Genomic DNA, 22,387 nt, shown 5'->3' on the forward strand with positions numbered 1-22,387 from the left:
TGGATTTTTTTTTTTTTGATTATGTCTCTCACAGTGGACATGCACCTACGATAACAATTTCAGACCCCTCCATGATTTCCAAGTGGGAGAACTTGCAAAATAGCAGGGTGTTCAAATACTTATTTTCATCACTGTATACCCCCAGCATTCTGTCCCCTCTACACCCCAGATATTCCCCCAGCACTCTGATCCCTCTACACCCTAGATATCCCCCCAGCCCTCTGACCCCTCTACACCCCAGATATCCCCCCAGCACCAGTAACCATATACCATAAGCTACCCCTTATATTGTTTCCCCACTACATTCCTGATACCCCCTACACTGTGGCCTCTCTACAGCCCCGATACCCCAAGCATTGTTTTCCCCCATACCCCATTGATATCTCCCAGCACCAGTATTCCATCCATGTAGTACTCCTTTTTCTAGTGCATGTAAACTTTTGGCTCTGTGCCTACCTCCAGCACTGCACTCACCTATACCAAGCAAGCAAGCAGGCAGAAGGAGGGGTGGAGGAGGGAGCATCCCTGCAGGCATTCCAAGCCTTTTGGTGCAAACAGTGCTGGACAGCTGGGCTCACCATGACACCATCCACAATGCTACTTCTGCAGGTGGCGTCTCAGTACTGCCGACTCAGCAGCTCCCACTCCATCTCCTACCCGGCAGTTTTCGAGTCCTGAGCATTTAAGCGGCATGGGGCGGGGTCAGAGCATCACTGGCACTCCAGCCCCGCCCCTCCCTGCTGGCTGTGAAATAATAGGTATCATTCTGCACAGCACGGCACACTGCTGCCAGCCTGCCTCCCCCCTGTGTATCCATCACTCTCGGTGCCATCATGGGGCCCCCAATTTCAGGACAGAGTGGGCTCAAGGACTGGCTGTTTTGGGGAAAGTGCAGGGGCCCCCTATGCAGCTGGGGCCCCTGGGCAGTGCCCAGGTGTGCCCTCTCATTAAGACAGCCATGGCCGATATCGATAATCAGTGTTTTCCAGTCAGGGATGGCTCTCCACGTCCCCCTGCTGGGAGAACATAATGGCTCCCCACGCCCCCTGCTGGGAGAACATAATGGCTTCATAGGAGGGATTCCCCCATCAATACTGACTGTGCTGGCTGCAGGAAAGTAATTTGTATCTATGATTGGCCCCCCTCTGTCCAATCGGCAGTCCCAGCGGACCTTATTTCTGCTGGGCCACCCGAGAGCATTTCCGGGAGAGGCAGAACTGTGGTCTGCCTATGTAAATGAGGCAGATCGCCGTTCTGACAGGGTGAGGATAGAGATCGGTGTTCCTGCTTAGCAGTAACACAAGATCTGCCATCACCCAGTCAGAGCAGCCGCACACAGTTAACCCTTTGATCGCCCCTAATGTTAACCCCTTCCCTGCCAGTGTCACTGTAATGTCACTGGTTCCCAAAAAAGTGTCAGGTGTCTGATTTGTCCGCCGCAATGTCGCAGTCCCGGTAAACGCTGATCGCCGCCCTTACCAGTAAAAAAATAATTAAAAAATATCGCATAGTTTGTAGACACAATAACTTTTTGTGCAAACCAAGCAATATACATGTATTGGGATTTTGTTTTATTATTAGTAATGTCGGCGATCAGTGATTTTTAACAGCACTGCGGCGGACAGATCGAACACTTTACTGACATTTTTTACACCTTTTTGGGAAATCGGTGACATGAATACAGTGATCAGTGCTAAAAATATGCACTGTTGTACGAACACTGGCATGGAAGGGTGTTTGTTTTTTTTTTTTTACTGTTTTGGGTATGCTGTTGGAATGGGAACACTTAACAAACATATAGTGGGTGTTTTCAAATTGGATTTCAAAAGTGGGCATACACTTATTTTATAAATTCTGCTAAAATCTACTACTTTTTATTTATTATTTTTTTTTTTTTTTTGTACAGCGATTCAAGCCGAAATAATAGCCCGTGGCACAGTGGGATTCTCGGGAGCAGAGCTGGAGAATTTGGTTAACCAGGCTGCTTTAAAAGCTGCTGTGGATGGGAAAGACATGGTTAGCATGTGGGAACTAGAGTTCGCTAAGGACAAGATTCTTATGGGTAAGCCTTGGTTGTATCACTGCATGGGTAGTCATGCTGCAGTAGTGTCAAATGCCATCAATGCTTTATTTTTTTATATCTTTTACTTCAGGACCTGAGAGAAGAAGTGTAGAAATCGACGACAAGAATAAAACCATCACTGCTTACCACGAATCCGGCCATGCTATTATTGCATATTATACCAAAGATGCAATGCCTATTAACAAAGCGACAATCATGCCTCGGGGGCCAACTCTTGGTCATGTGAGTCAGTAGATTATAAATGGCAATGTAGTTTCACTCGATTTGCTTTGTTATAGTGTGGCCTGAAGGTCACCATATTTTCATGAACTCTTCTTTTTCTTTTATGGTGATTATGGAAGTAGTCTACTCTCCTAGGACAGGGGTACTGAATAGAAATTCATGGGGGTCCAGTCAGCCCAAGTGTCATATTGGTGCTATCACTCGGATCCTTCACATCACAAAAACATGGATCTCTTCACAAGTGTGAACAAGCCCTTACATCAGTGTTATCAGCCCCCTCCCCCCCCCCCCTTCACATCACAGACCGACCCATCAGAGACCCCCTATCCCCATTACAGACCTTACCATTTACAGACCCCTTGATCAGATCCACCTCCATCACAGAGCGCCCCCCCACCCATCATACACTCCCCAAATCGCATCCCCCCCATCAAAGTCCTCCCTCAATATTGGAGTCAGACTGTCCCTCTCATAACATCGCTGAACCCACCTCCCCACACTGCCCTTACCTTATTCACACAAGCGGGGAACATGACAGTTCCAGACAAAGGGTGGGACTTTTCATGTTTAAAGGTGGGTTATTGGTTGCTGGGACTGCCCCTCTGTCTAGCAACGATCACCGGCTTTGTAACTTGAAAAGTCCTGCCCTTTGTCTGGACTGGCCATGCTTCCCAGCTTGTGTGAGGAGGGGGCAGGAGAAGAAGGGGGAGTGCTGCAAAGATAAAAGGGACAGACCTGCCACATCTCTTGTGTAATCGAGGATGATGGCGGCCGGCGAGCCGGCAGTAGGGAGAGACCACTAAGGCAAATATTTGGTGAGGCTGCGGTCCAGATTGGACTGTTGGTGGGTCCGGATTCGGCCATTTAATAATGCCTGACCTAGGATGATGCAAGAGAGTTTGGGCACAAACTTTAATTTTAAATCTATTCTTCAGTAGCCACAAAGTATATATTTCTATTTTGTGTACTTCTAATGCCTTTGCAAACCCAGGTATTCCCTTTATAACACACTGCAGTCGTTTTAAGATGTACTTTACTGTAGTATAAGTAATTGCAATCGTCTGAAATGGAAAGTGAACAAAGCATATCCTAAATTGTGTACTTGCCTTGAACCAAAGCACCTATTGTGATTTCTGTCTGTTCTGTTTTCCCTCTATCCAAATTGCTTCTACCAGTCTATTCTACACCAACCAATCCTGGGAGACTCATACACCCTCAGCACAAAGCAAGTCATTGACAACCTCAGATATGCATGTTTCCTTATGGGACTGTAGGGGGTGGTGTCCGTTCCCTCCACTCAGGTCTCAGATTACACTCGACTCCCTGCTTTATGCTGTGTGGTGTGTGACATCAGTTCCTCGCCCCCTGCCTTCTATAGCATGTGCTCCTATCTTTATACTGAGATAGCTCTACAGTTTTGTTGTCATTTAAGTAATTTATTTGATTGTCTTTGTCTTTATTTTTGCTTGTGCTTATATAGGTGTCTCTTCTGCCAGAGAATGATCGGTGGAGTGAGACAAAGTCTCAGCTTTTAGCTCAGATGGATGTGAGCATGGGAGGAAGAGTGGCAGAGGAAATAATTTTTGGGCCAGAATATATCACCACAGGTATCCTGATCTGTCTAAAAGTACACATTGTGTTAATTGTACACACCTGTCCATATAGATCAAATTCTTCATCTTCTATATTTTAGGGGCTTCTAGCGACTTTGACAATGCTACCAAAATTGCAAAGCTCATGGTGACCAGATTTGGGATGAGCGAAAAGGTTAGTGCTTCCACAGCCTTGTATACACTCTCTACATTTAACCACTTCCTGAGCAGCCACTGCCGACACATGACGGCAGGTCGACTCTATTTCTCAAATCGCCATACCGGTACAGCGGTTCGTTTAATCGGCCGTACCTGCCGCCCGCGATCACACCACAGAGCCAGAACTGGGATATATCAATGTAAACACCTCCCCATTCTGTCAGGGGAGTAGAGAGAGATCGTCTGTTCCTAGTGATTGAGAGTACAGAGTTCGCGGTTCCTAGTTAGTCCACTCCACCCACAGTTCGAAACGCCTTCCTAGAACGTAACCCCTTGATCGCCCCCTAGTGTTAACCCCTTCCCTGCAAGTGACATTTATACAGTAATCTGTGCATTTTTTATAGCACTGATTGCTGTATAAATGTCACTGATCCGCCGCAATGCTGCAGTCCCGCTAAAAATAGCTGATCACCGCTATTGCTAGTTAAAAGAAATAAAATACAAATATGTAAAAGTATACATATTGGCCTAAACTGATGAAGAGATTTTAGTTTAAAAAAAAATAATATTTGGGGTATTGGATATATCTCTAATATATACATTTTTTTCCCAGAAATATATATATTGTTATAGCGCTAAAAATAAAAACTGTAGAGCTGATCAAATACCACCAAAAGTATCCATAAAGACATGGATGAGTGAGTTTGGGGTGGAGGAACTTGACTGGCCTGCACAGAGTCCTGACCTCAACTCGATGGAACACCTTTGGGATGAATTGGAGCAGAGACTGCAGCCAGGCCTTCTCATCCAACATCAGTGCCTAACCTTACAGATGTGCTTCTGAAAGAATGGTCAAACATTCCAATACACACACTCCTAAACCTTGTGGACAGCCTTCCCAGAAGAGTTGAAGCTGTTATAGCTGCAAAGGGTGGGCCAACTCAATATTGAACCCTACGGACTAAGACTATTAAAGGTCATTGGCAATATAGTGCAGACCTGTAATACCATCAAGCCATTAGCTTTAAGTTGGACTCCATGAGTAATAGACCATTTTCACCTCTAGAAACCACTTTATGGCTTTACTGAATTGGTGTGCCTTCTGGTCAGGGTTGGGAATGTCACAAACAATGCTGTAGAAGTGGTTTTACTTTACAGCTTTTTAAAACCTTTTTTGTTTTCATTTTGAAATGTAAAATGTGTATTCAATATTACAACAGATACTTATTGTTTAAAAAATATTTCAGCTTGGAGTCATGACTTATTCTGATACAGGGAAACTGAGCCCAGAAACGCAAGCTGCTATTGAACAAGAAATTCGAGTTCTGCTCAAGGTAAGAGGGATAAACTTTCACGTATGTAATGTTACCACTGAACTGCTTGCCAGGATTAAGTACAGTAATACCTCGGATTGTGAGTAACGCGGTTTATGAGCGTTTTGCAAAACACACAATTTTTTTATTTTTTCAGTCATGACTCGGTTTGCGAGCGTTGTCTTGCAAAACTAGCAGGATTCAAGCCTCTCTGGTGTGCAGTACTGCATTTGGCCAGAGGGTGTGGGGGGAGCTGGTGTCTCAGAGCCTCTCCCAGTGCATCTGAGCAGCTTCAAGTGCTCTCCTGGGTGTTTCTGAATGTCTCCAGCACCCCCCACCTCTGATTACATGCAGTACTGCATACACTAGCTGTGCCACTGGAACGGATTATCTGAGTTTCCATTCTTTTCTATGGGAAAACTAGCTTTGATATACGAGTGCTTTGGATTACAAGCATTCTTTTGGAACAAATTATGCTCTTAATCCAAGATACCACTGTACAAGTTTAACCTTGTGATGAGTGAATAAAAACCATTTGCCATTTACCAACCATAGAGGTGACCTTTTTTTGGTCTCTTCCCCCACCTTCCTGACATCAGTACGTTAAAATTACTCTGTTATGAGAAGCTCAGGGGCTTCCAGTGCTGACCTCTTTTTTTGAAATGGCTATTTGCCTGGCTGTGTCTAACTTTTGTGTCACAGACCTGGAGCAAGCATGCTTTAAACAATTGTCAGAAAAGTGTCCCTTTCTTATCTCTATATCTGTTCAGCCAATCGGACTGCATTGAAACCAAAGCATCAGTGCGACTGCCAGAAGAGGGTTCGGTAGTTGATGCCTTCCTAAAGAAGCTAGTTTTGTCTGTACTTCTCCTGGGGATTCTCTCTCTCTCTCTCTCTCTCTCTCTCTCTCTCTCTCTCTCTCTCTCTCTCTCTCTAAGCAGGCTTTGTGAAATGTGTGACACGGCAAGGCACATTCACAGGGAATTTGTCTCATAGAATCCAAGGAAGTAAATGTGTGGGGCTCTTCTGAAAGTATCTTTACACTCTTCAAGATATTTCAGTTTAACCACTTGCCGACCTGTCACTGTCTTTATACTGCAGCAGGTCAGCACAATCCTGCTGTACAGCGGTCCCTTTTATCATGATAGCGGGCCCGTGCACGCCACACTGCAGGGGTGGCGTTGTCGTGACCATTGGCCAAGCAATTGTGGGCACGAGAGGCAGAACAGACGTGTGTATATGTATGTGTATATGTATGTGTGTGAGATTATATATATATATATATATATATATATATATATATATATATATATATATATATATATATATATATATATATTCGTAAGTTTACATACCCTGGCAGAATTTATGACAACTTGGCCATTTTTCAGAGAATGTGAATAACACAAACTTTTCTTTTACTCATGGTTAGTGTTTGGCAGAAGCCATTTATTATCAATCGACTATGTTTACTCTTTTTAAATCATAATCACAACAGAAACTATCCAAATGACCCTGATCAAAAGTTTACATACCCTGGTGATTTTGGCCTGATGACAACATGCACACAAGGGGTTTGAATGGCTATTAAAGTAACCATCCTCACCTGTGACCTGTTTGCTTGTAATTAGTGCGTGTGTGGACCCTTGCATCTTTCTTCCAGTGCTGCACTGACGTTTCTGGATTCTGAGTCATGGGGAAAGCAAATTAATTGTCAAAGGATCTGCGGGAAAAGGTGGTTGAACTTTATAAAACTTGAAAGAGCTATAAAAAGATATCCAATGAATTGACAATGCCAATCAGCAGTGTTCAATCTCTCTAATCAAAAAGTGGAAAATGAGGGGCTCTGTTGAAACGAAACCATGGTCAGGTAGACCAACTAAAATTTCAGCCACAACTGCCAGGAAAATTGGGGAAACCCCAGAAATAACTTCAGGTGAAATGCAGGACTCTGAAAACATGTGGTGTGGCTGTTTCAAGATGCACAATAAGGAGGAACTTGAAGAAAGATGGGCTGCATGGTCGGGTCTCCAGAAGAAAGTCATTGCTACGCAAATACCACAAAGTATTACAATGAGCCAGACGGCACAGAGACAAGCCTCAAACCTTCCTGACACAGTCATTTGGAGTGATGAGACCAAAATTGAGCCTTTTGGCCAAAACAATAAACTCCTTCATTTGGAGAGGAGTCAACAAGGCCTATGATAAACACAGAGGTGGATCGCTGATGTTTTGGGGGATGTGTGAGCTACAAAGGCACAGGAAATTTTGGTCAAAATTGATGGCAAGATGAATGCAGTATGTTATCAAAAAATACTGGAGGAACATTTGCATTCATCAGCCAGGAAGCTGCGCATGGGACGTACTTGGATATTCCAACATGACAATGATCCAAAACACAAGGCCAAGTCTACCTGTCATTGGCTACAGCAGAATAAGGTGAAGGTTCTGGAGTGGTCATCTCAGTCTCCTGACCTCAATATCATTGAGCCACTCTGGGGAGATCTCAAACTCATGCAAGGCAGCCCAAGAATTTACAGGAACTGGAAGCTTTTTGCCAGGAGGAATGGGCAGCTTTACCATCTGAGAAGATAAAGAGCCTCATACACAAGACTTCAAGCTGTCATTGATGTCAAAGGGGGCAATACATGGTATTAAGAACTGGGGTATGTAAACTTTTGATCAGGGTCATTTGGGTAGTTTCTGTTTTCATTTATGATTTAACCACTTAAGCCCCGGACCAATATGCAGCCTAAAGACCCAAGGTGTTTTTACAGTTCGGGACTGCGTCGCTTTAACAGACAATTGCGCGGTCGTGCGAAGTGGCTCCCAAACAAAATTGGCGTCCTTTTTTCCCCACAAATAGAGCTTTCTTTTGGTGGTATTTGATCACATCTGCGGTTTTTAGTTTTTGCGCTATAAACAAAAATAGAGCGACAATTTTGAAAAAAAAGCAATATTTTTTACTTTTTGCTGTAATAAATATCCCCCAAAAACATATATAAAAACATTTTTTTTCCTCAGTTTAGGCCGATACGTATTCTTCTACCTATTTTTAGTAAAAAAAATCGCAATAAGCGTTTATCGATTGGTTTGCGCAAAATTTATAGTGTTTACAAAATAGGGGATAGTTTTATTGCATTTTTTTATTTTTTTTTATTTTTTTACTACTAATGGCGGCGATCAGCAATTTTTTTCGTGACTGCGACATTATGGCGGACACTTCGGACAATTTTGACACATTTTTGGGACCATTGTCATTTTCACAGCAAAAAATGCATTTAAATTGCATTCTTTATTGTGAAAATGACAGTTGCAGTTTGGGAGTTAACCACAGGTGGCGCTGTAGGAGTTAGGGTGCACCTAGTATGTGTTTACAACTGTTTGGGGGTGTGGCTGTAGGAATGACGTCATCGATCGTGTCTTCCCTATAAAGGGAATGACGCGATCGATGCGCCGCCATAGTGAAGGACGGGGAAGCCGTGTTTACACACGGCTCTCCTCGTTCTTCAGCTCCGGGGAGCGATCGCGACGGAGCGGCTATAAACAAATAGCCGCGCCGTGGTCCCGGATCGCTCCCCGAGCGGACCCGACCTCCGCATGTAGCGGGGGGGGTCCCGATCGGACCCCCCACCCGCTAATAGGCGAGGACGTACGTGTACGCCCATGTGCCTGTACGTGCCATATTGTGGACGTATATGTACATGCGGGGGTCGGGAAGTGGTTAAAGAGTAAACACAGTTGATTGATAATAAATGGCTTCAGCTAAACACTGACCATGAGTGAAATTTTTTTTTGTGTTATCATTCATATGCTCTGAAAAATGGCCAAGAAATCATAATTATGCCAGGGTATGTAAACTTATGAGCACAACTGTATAAACACTGAGGAGATGCAGATCGTGAGTTCCTACAAGCTGGGAACCACGATCTGTCATCTCCTATAGTGAGCCCCCCCACAGTTAACCCTTGATTGCCCCCTAGTGTTAACCCCTTGGCTGCCAGTGACATTTACACAGTAATCGGTGCATTTTTATAGCACTAATCGCTGTATAAATGACAATGGTCCCAAAAATGTGTCATGTGTCCGCCATAATGTTGCAGTCCCGATTTTTAAAATTCACAGATCACCACCATTACTGGTAAAAAAAATAATATAAATGTAGACGCTATAACTTTTGCGCAAACTAATCAATATATGCTTATTGCCATTTTTATTACCAAAAATATGTAGAATATTTATCGGCCTAAAATGAAAAAATTGCCTTTTTGAAAAAAATTAGGGATATTTATTATAGCAACATTTCATATTTTTTTTTTTTTTTATAGGGCAAAAAATAAAAACCTCAGAGGTGATCAAATACCACCAAAAGGAAGCTCTAATTCTGGGGGGGGGGGGGGACTTCAATTCTGTTTGGGTACAATGTTGCACGACCGTGCAATTGTCAGTTAAAGCGACGCAGTGCCGTATGGCAAGAAATGGCCTGTTAACCATTTTCCGGGGCTGAAGTGGTTAACGGGAGTAGGCTAGAAATAATTAAAATTAAGTGTGGAAACTAATAAGATTATGCTTTGATATCCCATTAAAAATTATCCTTAATTCTGGGTGTTTGAAATAATTTAAAGTGGACCTTTACCAACGGTTTGATAAATAATGAATGTTCTTTGAAAAAAGAATATACATTCCACATGAATAATTCTGAAACCAATATTGAGTACACCATCCCTGGACATTGGCCAAATGTATAACTTAAATGTGCTGACTTTACAGAGATGCTGACGTGCACTGCATAGTGAAATGAGCTGCAAACCTTCTTTTAATCATGCTGACTTTTTCTTTCTTTTAAGGATTCGTATGAACGGGCAAAACTTATTCTAAAAAATCGTGCCAAGGAGCACAAGAACCTGGCAGAGGCTTTATTATCGAATGAGACATTGGATGCCAAAGAGATTCAGATGGTAGTAGAAGGAAAGAAGCTGGAAAAAAGATGATACGGTCGGGACCGTGTAATAAACGTTGGACTTTTGTTTTATTGTCACTGCAGCATAGCTCATTTGTTATTTCACTTATTTTTACTTAAGGTATGCTTTCTGATTCCTCAATCTAAATATTTAGATGTCATCTATTGCAAGATGTGGCTTCTCAGAAGTTCCATTAGGCAGTATGTTGACAGAGGTCTGTAAAGAGAGGCAGTGCAGATGGTGTGGGGGGGATCTCAGGGCAGAATGATTGGTAACAGGCAGCAGAAATATCCCACAATGCATTTCCCCAGGCATGGTGTTGCCAGTGTTTGATGTCTAAGAGGCTTTGTCTGTCACTGCTACCGTTTACGCTCAGTACGTGGCCTCTTGGTGCTCCAGTCATCTACTGCCAGTATGCGTGTCCATGTGCAAAGCAACTGCACAGCATAGTGCTATCGTACTTTAATGCTTGACACCTTGTAAATACCAGCAATCAAGATCACCATGTCTAGAGGAGGAATCTGCTGCTCTTCTGCAAAAATATAAAGAGACAACAGACTTCATTTGACATCTAAATAGGTTTATATAAGCAATATTGGTTACTTTAAGCCTTTGGTTAATTTCATCTAATTTCTGTCTTCATGAAAGGGTTAACTTCCAGGCCAAGGGATTCATAAAGCCTGATTCTTACCAGCCCAATTTCTGGTAAGGATTAAGGCTTGAAAATTAGTGACTCGTGGTGGTGGTGGGGAGGCAAGCACTGTGGTCATATACTAGTTCAGGCACCTAGAAAAGCCCACACATACCTGTTGCATTTTCGAATAGTGTTTTAAAACTTGCCCCCCCCCCCCCTTTATACTTTCATCTTGGCTCATTACTAGGATTGGTTGAATGTCTGCCCTGTAGAAATATGTGAATGATGAGGGGTTCTTCAAGTAATGGCTCTACCAATAAAGTTGGAAGCTTTGAACTGTAAAAATGGCCAGCAAAGGAAGCCTCAGCTATTGCAGATATATGCAGGCACTTCTGGTTGCCTGCACTGTATGCATAGAATTGGCTTTTTTTTTTTTTTTTTTTTTTAACAGTCCTCAACTCCGAGCCACATATGGTACAATGGGTGCACATGGTCATTTTAGTGTGAGTGCTGGGATCCTAAATTCAGCAGAACAGAAGGCCAATACAAGAGCTCCTTTTTATGTCCTCTAAAAGTTCTGATGAACACTCATTCTTTAAAGCAGCCAAATATATATATATATATATATATATATATATATATATATATATATATATATATAATCTTACACACACCACCTGCTTCAGTGTGTGTAATCTAGTTTGAGTCATTTGTCACCAGTAGAGAAAAGCAAAGACAATAAAAGCATTGTCAAAAGTTGTAACCCTTACTCATTGTACTTAACGTATATTATCAGAGCTTACGACGCATGCACACGCATGGTGTTGGTGTGTGTGTGGCATTGCCTCCACAATCTAAAATATATGGCAAAAAACAGCCTAGGATTGTTTGTAGTATTTGACTTGAGTTGCCTAATTATGTGTGAACTTATAGATGCATTCAAATTTGAACCCGACTTAAGAGGTCCAAGATAACAATGGCATGATAGATTTTAAATCCATCCCATCAGTGTTTTATGGATCCTAGGTGTCAGCTGCACCAAGGAACTCTGGGAGATTAAGCCTTCAACTGATTCCAGAGCTTCAGTGGGCAGTGGAGGTGTCTGCATTTGACACTTAAAAATAAATAAAATAAGGCAGAACTTGGTGCCAGGGAGTGGGATCAAATCTCAGTTTAGAGTGAAGTTGAGGCCCTGTGTGTGACCACTGGAGCCATCACCTAAAGTTCAACGGGCTTCATGGGGATTGATTTTAATAATGCAGATCATTTGCTGCACTTTTATCGTTACCTTAGGCACAGGTTCGAATAACTTCATTGATTTTATTTAGGCAAGGCCTGGAGTACAAAACATGCAAATTTGCTTAGAATATGTCCATATTATTATTATTTTTTTTTTTGTTAGGCTAAGCATATGTAAGGCCACTAAGGCAGGCCATACATTATTTTTTCGTTTCGTTCAACCAGGGAGGTTGAACAAAATAAAATGGTACATCATATGTGTGGATGAGGGAATCGCTCCGTTGAGCTATTGTATTCTGCCGGCTGGGAGCCCTCAGCACTGATTGTTTTTGGGGAAAAACCCAAAATACTGGTTGTATGCAAGTCTGTCAGTAGATCGACTTGTGTACAACCAGCTTGCCCATACATGGATCAACATTTGATGGGCCCTGCTAAACCAGCCAAATTTCAATCCATGTATTGCCAGCGTAAGACCTGAGCATAATTTAGCCATCTGGTGCATAAAGACCATGTAAAGAACTGACCATGTTTCAGATAATTTTTTTATTACTGTAAGCATAAAGCTTGAATTTTAGGTCTATTCTGAATTTCATTTTGTTTTATGGTAAGCAGTGTTCAGATGTTAAAACCACCCGTGAGCCTTTTGTACAGTGCAATCTCTGATAAACTGCTTATTATCCTTTCTGATCTGGAATGTAACACATATTCCTACCTGTGTAAATTGAGGTGTATGAACATATTTAAACATGTAAATAAATTTCAAATCTTATAGCAAATTATTTTTGTTTGCCCCTTTTTTGCTCCTCCCCCCCCCCCCCCCATTGTGATGGGTGAACCTTCAGCTGTCTCTTTATTTTCTGTTATTTATTATTGGGTGTACAATAAAAAAAAAATAATTATACAAAAAATGTACCAAAGTAGTGTCTTCTCCACATAATGTTTTTAGATGTAATAGGCAAATTGATGGGATATATGTTTGCAAAGGTAATTGCACCGCAACTCCATGGTATTTGAAGGACTGGACAATCTGAAAACTAGACCTTTGGTGCATTATACCCGCCAGGTCAATAGGAAAGAAACTGTATTTCTCCCAATTAACTCGGAAACCCGAGGAGACTTTTCATACTATTTTACTACAGTTGGCAGTCAGTGCCAGGACTCATTAGGATCCGCCAAGTACAGTATACCAAGGTATTGTCGTATAATATGCGCTCCTCTAAAGTTGCAATAAGGAGAACCAGCACACCACGTGAAGTGCAGGCAAGGGGCTCAATGGCAAAATCAAACAAAAGGGCTGGTGCCCTGCCTTGTTACTTGGTAAATATGAAAAGAGGCAGAAACCTGTCCATTTATCTGCACCATTGTTATAAAGGGTCATTATACTAGATCCGAATCCAGGCTATCAATTGTGGGCCATAATTTAGTAGTATTTGGAATAGGTATGGACACTACGCTCCACACATCAAAAGCTCTACAAGTATCAAAGACAAAATGATCAGTGTGGAAATGGGCATTGGGAATACTGGAGATTATAAAAGTCTGTGAATAGTCATTCTAGTAGACCTGTCGAGGATAAATTCCACCAGATGAGAGGTCACCTTGTTTATACGCTTGGCCAAAATCCTAACTTTTACATTGATCAAGTAGATTGGCTGATAAAATTCACATCTGGTAGGGTCCTTTTTGGAGTTTCAGCACTTCCCTCTACGATAAGTGTGCCTCTCGTAGAGGGAAGAAAACCCCCAGCCTGTCTGATAAGTTTGACAAAAAACTGTCACTGCCCTTACCCATGACTGGTCTTCACAGCAAGGAGCATTGGAAGGGCGGACGCATGTCAACAAACACACAGAATAACCAAGCTCAACTTGGCAACCAATCGACAAGCAACCGCATTCACCTGTCTAACAGTGCGTTAAAACGGGGGTTTAGTTGCACGCATTTGCAAATACATGCGTAAGCTGCAGGCCCCATCAAGGCTCCCTGTGTACTGCAGTCCTAACTCTTTGATGTACCTTTTTGTCTGATAAGTTTGAAGGAGATGAGGGCTTGGCAATTGTTTAAATTGCACGTGCCATGGGGGGCTGTTGCTTGGGGATATGGAGGAACGAGTATCATTATACGCGGACGATATGCTTCTATACTTGGGAGATCCGGACGTTTCTTTAACGGCTGCATTTTCCCTGATACAAGAGTTTGGAGATTTCTCTGGATTCCGGATCAACTGGTCCAAATCGACGCTCTTTCCTCTGGATCCACAGCCAAATTTGACCCCACCCACTCAATATCCTCAGAGTGATGATCCGTTTTAAATATTTGGGAATAAATATAGAATTGCCAATGGACACGTTTTCTGAGACAAATTTATGGCCAGTGATTAGAGACTTCAGGGACAGGGTGCAGAAATGGAAAGACCTTCCACTTACATTACTAGGGAGGGCCAATCTATTTAAGATGATATTTCTCCCAAAGTTCTTATACGTTCTCTCTAACACCCCCTTGTTCATTCCTAGGAAGACCTTTAGATATATTGACTCCCTGCTGACCTCCTTCTTGTGGGGCTGTTTGGGTGGCGCTGGCTGTCTTGCAACTACCAGTGGGGAGGGGAGGTCTGGCGATCCCCGACCTCCGTCTGTACTACTTGGCATCACAGCTGGTCCAGGTGCATTGGCGAATGTTTCCCCAGCTGAACAACGCCGCTACGGCAGTGGAGGCCGCTGTGGCAACCTCCTACGAGACACTACTGAACTACTTCTATAGAGGGGAGGTCCCCACTGCAGGTGTAATGACGGTATTTAGTTAGGTCGGCTAGAAGGGTGCTTGAGATTTGTAGGAAACATATCCAGGATAGTCCCTTACACTTGTCTCCTAACGCCCCTCTGTGGTTTAATCACAGATTGGCGGATCTCCTCCGGGTGGACGATGGGCATTTGTGGGCCAAATTTGGCCTTCTCTATCTGCATCAACTATTTGAAAGGGGGAACTTAAAACTTTCACGCGACTGAGGGGAGAGCTGGGTGTACCTGAGACATGGTTGTTCCAATACACCAGACTGAAGCATGCTGTTCATGCTCAGTTTGGTATGGGACCCGTTGTTTTAGAGAACACTAAGCTGGAATCATTGATATTGAATCCTGAACACACTAAACTGATTTCTACTTATTATGCTGTGCTCATGGGAAGGAAACAACCAAGGGAGGAGAAGACGAGACTCAGGTGGACGGTTGTGATCCCTGAATTGACTGAATCCCACTGGGAGGAGGTTCTGACATCTTATCTCCCTACAGTGATCTCCGCTAGGGACCAACTAATACAACTGAGGTACCTGCACCAAATGTATTACACACCACACAGATTATATAGGATGGGCAGAAGAGATGACCCTGTTTGTCATAAGTGCCTGGTGGCAGAAGGCACCTTTATTCATATGGTGTGGGAATGTAACGGGATACGTCCGTTATGGTCGCAGGTTACACAGTTTATCGCAGATACTTTTGATCTCCCGAATGTATGTAGCCCACTTTTGTGCCTCCTAGGCATCATAGAGGATGAAGTAATGAATAATAATACGCGAATATTCCTGAGGTTTGCGTTTTTACTATGTCAGGAAGCTGGTTGTCCTGAATTGGGTGAAGAGGGACTATCTCACTCTGTCTGCCTGGAAGGGATTGGTCAATACTAATGTCACGATGTATAAAATGACTTATGAGGCAAGGGGTAGTAGGAAATTTTTTTTGTGGTGTATGGGGTAGATGGGTTGACTCCATGGACACCAATCCTGGAGAGACATAAGGGATTGTTCTTGATTGAATTATGTGACACTCACTGTGTACTTGATGTGGGGATTGGAGGGACAGCGGCATACGAGATGGGTTCTTATTTGTTTTTGAGGGCAGTTTTTTTGCTCTATTTTCTTTAACCTTTTTTTGTTCACTGATAGCTATAGCGCTCTATGTCTATTTTACATGATATGGACTACTGTACTATTTAGTGTCTCCTAGACAAGAGTGTGAGGTTAATTAATAGCTATAAGTTAAGAAAATGCTGTATGCACTTTGAGAATCCGTGTTAGGATTGTTCTATGTCATTCTACTGTACATGGCGATGGAGGACGGGGGATATTGTGCCTCCCCCGTTCTAAGGATGTTTTTCTACTATTCTTGTGCCTTATATACGCTGTTGTTTTCTGTGAATGTGTATATGGCTAATAAAAACCTTTAAAAAAAAAAAAAAAAATCACGTGCCATTCTGCTAGAAAGCAACCCAGGCCCAGTGTTTTATGAGATGGGAGCTGCTACATAGCCAATTCAATCTCTTTAGCGATGATGGGATCATCCAGCTTAAGTGGGAAGAGATATACCCGCTAGGCATGTGATTGGCTGGGTATCGGCATAATGCACAGTAAAGGCATACAATGAGAAGTAAAAAACGCAAAGGCATTCAGAATCCCATGAGGGGATATACTTGAGGGATGGAAGTAGGGAGGTAATCTGGCCTTGCCAGATATGCTAGGAGACAAACCGCCTTGTTGCCGTGCTCAAACAATTTTTGAGTAGTACAGTATTCAATAGTCTCTTGGTAAGTTCCAAAAGGTGGAGTTCATAGGTTTGTTCATAGGTTTGTCACTTATGGAGCAAATCAGTATAGTGGTCAGGGGAGGGGCCATAGCATAATGCTTTTCTGCCTGAAGCAGTATAGTGGTCAGGGGAGGGGCCATAGCATAATGCTTTTCTGCCTGAAGCATAGTTGATTCTTTTAGTGAGCATTCGGACATTTTTTTTCAAAGTATGCCTGTAATAAACATAAAGATACCTCACAAGGATGTCTTAAAGGCATCCCATTCCAAAAGTAGGGAGGGATTATGCATATTAATACTCCAAAATTCAGCTATACCTTTTGGCACACTCCATTATACCAATGCGGTTCTCTAGCCATTGAATGTTCAGAGGCCATGGACCCATGCCTGTAGTGGGAAGAAGTAGGAGATCTAGGGCAAGGGGCATTTGATATATGCCTTTGGGCGAAAGTGTGACATCAGCTAACAGACGTGTCAAGGATGGAGTAAGGGCCAAATTAATTCTGGACCTGGTATTAAAGGTGTCGGTGACGAGAGATTTGTCGGTTATATGGATGACTCCACCTCCATATGGCAGGAAAATCTTGGTTTTCTATCCAATAAACAAATGCAAACTGCAATCTACCAACTCCACGTAATTGGTCCTTGGCAGGGTCAGGTAAAGCATTAAATTCACCCACAAAAAAAATGCAGCGGACCATTCGCTACACCCAAAGCCAAAAAATAAATTTTATGGAAAAGATCAGGGGGAAAGGTGGGGGAATATATACAGTATCTCACAAAAGTTAGTACACCCTCACATTTTTGTAACTATTTTATTATATCTTTTCATGTGACAATGCTGAAGAAATGACACTTTACATTGTAGCAAAGTAGTTGGTGTGCAGCTTGTATAACCGTGCAAATTTGCTGTCCCCTCAAAATGACAACACACTGCCATTAATGTCTAAACCACTGGCAATAAAAGTGAGTACACCCCAAAGTGTCAGTTTGTGTGGTCACCATTATTTTCCAGCGCTGCCTTAACCCTCTTGGGCATTGAGTTCCCCAGAGCTTCACATGTTGCCACTGGAGTCCTCCTCCACGATGACATAATTGAGCTGGTGGATGTTGGAGACCTTGTGCTACTTCACCTTCCGTTTGTGGATGTCCCACAGCTCAATAGGGTTTGATCTGGAGACATGCTTGGCCAGTTCATCATCACCTTTTACCCTCAACTTCTTTACCAAGGCAGTGGTCATCTTGGAGGTGTGTTTTGGATCGTTATGTTGGAATACTGTCCTGCAGCCCAGTCTCCGAAGGGAGGAGATCATGCTTTGCTTCGCTATGTCACAGTACATGTTGGCATTCATGGTTCCCCCCCCCAATGAACTGGAGCTCCCCGGTGCCAGCAGAACTCATGCAGCCCCAGACCATGACACTCCCACCACCATGCTTGACTGTGGAACAAGTGTGTCTTGCCTACAATCAACAGGGCAATCCTATCCTTGAACAATATTGCTAATAGAGAAGGAATTGGGAACCATAAAGAGACTGAACCAGGCAATCAGTGGATGTTAACAGTATTATAAGCAGGGTAGAGCACATCACCCAGTAAGTTAACAGAGGTAAAATAACAGACGAGTACTTGGCTGAAAGCTCAAGATCTGTTGGCCAGTGGAGAGAGGGACTTCTACTCATTCAACCAAGCCACAGCTTCATTGGGAGAGGAGAAAAAAAAATTGCCTTGGCTGTGGAGATTGCATGCAGTATACAACATGGTGCAATGGAGGCCTGTATCTCAGATGTGTGCTTTTAACTTCCGTGAATGGGGCCCACTGCCTCTGGACATCTGAAAAGTGAAGGCATTTACAAATCGTACCATTGTAATGGAGCTGTTCCATAGCTCAGGTGGCCTTGAGGACATCAACTTTATCTTGGAAGTTGAGAATATGGACAGTTAGCAGCCGCTGAAGGGCTCCTGAGTTAGGGGGGCAAGGTGCAGTTATGACCACTCTCAATGGTAATTGACATGGCCAGAGGGTCTTTCCCCAGTCCTTAAACCACAAGGTGAGAAATTGTTCAGGAAGGCCCATGAAGAGCAAATTGTTGCTCCGTTATCTGTTTTCTAGATCATCTAACTTAGATCCGAAGGACACCATTTTTTGGGAGGCATCCTGCGTAGGGGCAAAGAGTGGTGTGAGTGTATCCTTCAGAAAGATGGTAGGTTCCTCCACTGCCGCAGTCCTTTCCTGTAGAGTTTGAACATCATCATCTGGAGGATCTGGTGGTGGCAGTGAGGTAGGTGAAAAGAGTGGGATCTGTCACCTTGTTGCCGGTGGTATTTTGCCAGCCTCTTTGCTATGGTAGTCAGTCCTGTCTGACCGATTTTTACTATGGTAGATGCCCAGGAGGTAGTCTCTCACAAAGGGGTGAGCATGCTACAGAGTTGGTGGGCAGAATCACCCCCAGGATGACTGCTCAGATGGAGTTAAAGAGCCGGAGCTAAGGAGGAACTAATGTGTTCTCAGGTTGGTCATGCCCCTCAGTTCAGCAGCCTTAAATTGTGTTTTAATAAAGTATCTTTACAAAACCATTTGGGTTTGGACTTGTTAAACTGGAATTCCTGTTTGAAGCAGTATTAAAGCAAATGTATTATATTGCAGCTTACCAATTCATAGATATAATGGCGGTTTCCTTTTTTTTTTTTTTAAGAAAAGCTGGGGGAAAGGTGGGGAAGGGAGCAAGCACGTTGTTACCACTAATATACAGGTAACCAAGTGAGATACCTGTAGTGGATCCATTCACCTTGTAAGGTGTTGTTACTGTAACCAATTAGCATAGACAAGGGAAGGGGTAGCCTGTTGATAGACAGGGTAAAATGGAGTTGCGCTTGGCAACAAGAATTATGGTCAAGACTGGAATAATCCCAGAATTCATAAAGTTTATTCCAATATCAAAAGTTAAATATATAAAAAGTGCAGTTTTGGAACCAAGTAATGGTATCAATAGGAAAATAATTGCAATGAACATAGATGACAAACAGGACACACAAATGACAAAACATAAAACACAGCAATAGTCCGGACGTTGAAGTCCAGCCTCAAGTTATGCACAATGAGAATGGTAATTTAGCCCTATTAGGGAGGGACTCTGGGTAATTTAATTAAATAGATAAAATTATTGAATATTCCCTTGTAAAAATCAATGGGTGCAACTTACAAGGGGCTGGACCAGGTGTAAAAGGGAGGGAGGGGGGATAGAGGTGGGGAGCATATTGGGTGATCACCTAAATGGATTTTATTTAGAGCAGCACATGCAATCAATAATTAAGAGTCATGTTTGGTAATTCCAAGTACTGAAATAATTCCTGGCGTTGACAAGAATAATTAATCAATTATCCACAGGGGCCAACAGTATTACTGAGATTTCAGTTTAAATTGCTTGTTTGGTCTTGAACAAAGACCTTCTGTAAGTTGTAGTTGAGTTAGTCCCCTCATAGGTATAGTTGGACTCCTAAAGTTTGATCATAGACTCAATTACCCCACGCTAGATTGGATCAAAAATAGGGGATCAGCAATAGCCTTGCAATTATGACACTGGCCTGGTAATATTGTATCAGTTCAATCTATAAACAGGTACAGGTTGGTATGTTCAATCATACATTACCGCTGTGTTCCCCTGTATCATGCTCAATGATATTGGCCATCCGTCCATACTGCGGCTTGCTGAGGTTATGGATTCATCTATTCAGCGTTGTAGAGAGGGCGAAGGCTATCCCGGCTGTCCGCTGGTAGGTTTAAATATTCGAACAGTGTTCAGTGTCACTCGTCCCGGCTGCCAAACATCTTAGTCCCGCAAAACGCTGAGTGCTCCTCAGTGGCCCCGTCTTCTCACTGCATCCACTGCTCGCTTCGGCACCAAGCAACGTCACGTGGCTGGATGGTGACGTCAACCCTTTTTGCCGTGCTCAGTGGCATAGCTTTGTCTCGGACGTTCACTTCCACCAGCCAGCCTACTTATATGCAAGTCGGCTGGTGCTTAGCACCAATAAGACAATATAACTGTTTAGAGCCTGGTCCTATTTCAAAAAAAAAAAAAGGGTCAAATAGTTCATGTTACAACTCTCCGTGGTTTAAGGTTATGACTGTACCGTTCGTATTGACAATGAGAGGAAGAACAGTTCAATTAGAACGTCCCCTGTCATTATATCTGCTTGGCACAATATGTGACCCATCTTGTGTTCTTACTAAATAGCTACAGGGGATTGGAGGGGGAGGGGGAAAAAAACAAAAACTAGCAACAAAAGACCAGGACCGACATTCAGGATACTTACAAAGCAAGATACAAAATATGGGGGGAAAAGGGAAAGAAATGAGGGAGAGACGGAAATCAGGAATGGTGATCTTATAGAGTGATCTTATCTACCTGACACTTAATAAAGTGCCTTCTATGAATAATTTACTTCAAAGCAAGATAGGGAAGGAAATGAAAGAGTAGGTACATATGGCCAATGGTTACCATTACCAAAATATTACGCATGGGCATATCCCATGAGCTACGTTAGATGGATTTTTAAGTCCCCAAAAAGATCTAAGTTTAGCTCAGTGTTTAGGCCAATTGGTACGAGCGACTTTAGACGATACACCCATCTTCTTTTTTTTTTTTTTTTTTTTTTTTAAAGAATGCGGTTGAAATCCCCTCGTCTAGTAGGTAATTTTAGAACATAGATCCCCTTGACTTTCAAGACCTTAGAGCTCCGGCCGTGGCACTGGGAAAAGTGTTTTGCCAATGGCTTTTCAGGGATCTTCTCCTTGTCATTTATCTCTTAAGTGCTCCCCGATCCGTATCTTAAGGGATCTTTTTGTCTTGCCCACATAGATCTTGGGGCAAGGGCAGGTTATCATGTAAATGACACGGGAGGTGGAACAGTTTATTAAATTCCTAATTTCAAAGGACCCGTTGCCCTGGGCATCAGTGAAAGTAGGTTCTATGGACAAACAGGCATACCTGGCATTTATTGCACGGAAACATGCCCGTGGTGCGTGGATATTCTGAGAGCCATGTGGTTTTGGGTTCCTTGACAAACTCTGATTGAATCTGCATATCGCTGAGGCTTCTGGCACGTCGCACCACAAGCATGGGCGAATCACTGACTATATGGGACAAGTCCGACGTATTGGCCAGTGTGTCTCAAGGACAGAGCGAACTGAATTCCACTGTGACCCAAATGAGGTAATGATCCATATTGGGTCGTTGGGGTACAGTGGAAGCTCATCAGACGATGGCTTTTTTTAATAAGAGGTCTGAGTGGTCTCTAATCGCTGCCTTCTTTTTAGCCCTTTTTATCTGCCTGTGCGAGTAACCGCGCTCGCGGAACCTCGCATATAGATCTTGACTTTCTCGTCCTATAGTCATTTGCGCTTGAGCAATTTCTTTTAATGCGCAACAACTTCCCAACTGGAATCCCATTCTTCAGCCAGTGGGGATGATGACTTGTCACATATAGAAGAGTGTTAGCTGCTGTATCTTTGCGATACGTGCAGGTACTGAGTTGGCCCTGTTTCAATGTAATTTGTAAGTCAAGAAATGACAAACTTTCTTGATTGAAAGTACAGGTTAGACGTATATT

The 22,387-nt window shown here is 43.0% G+C and overlaps 1 protein-coding gene across 1 annotated transcript in view; it reads left to right on the forward strand.

Annotated features, from left to right (window-relative positions):
* Nucleotides 1-11,573, forward strand: part of YME1L1 (YME1 like 1 ATPase) — a 48,666-nt gene extending 37,093 nt beyond the window's left edge. Inside the window, exons 14-19 of the mRNA XM_040352578.1 lie at nt 1,907-2,062; nt 2,154-2,305; nt 3,786-3,912; nt 3,999-4,072; nt 5,304-5,390; nt 10,217-11,573. Coding sequence (XP_040208512.1) covers nt 1,907-2,062; nt 2,154-2,305; nt 3,786-3,912; nt 3,999-4,072; nt 5,304-5,390; nt 10,217-10,360 — 740 coding nt within the window. The 3' untranslated portion in view covers nt 10,361-11,573. The remainder of the gene's footprint in view (nt 1-1,906; nt 2,063-2,153; nt 2,306-3,785; nt 3,913-3,998; nt 4,073-5,303; nt 5,391-10,216) is intronic.
* The last annotated feature ends 10,814 nt before the right edge of the window (nt 11,574-22,387 follow it).

The sequence above is a fragment of the Rana temporaria genome, chromosome 5 (assembly GCF_905171775.1).
Source record: "Rana temporaria chromosome 5, aRanTem1.1, whole genome shotgun sequence".
Lineage (NCBI taxonomy): Eukaryota > Metazoa > Chordata > Amphibia > Anura > Ranidae > Rana > Rana temporaria.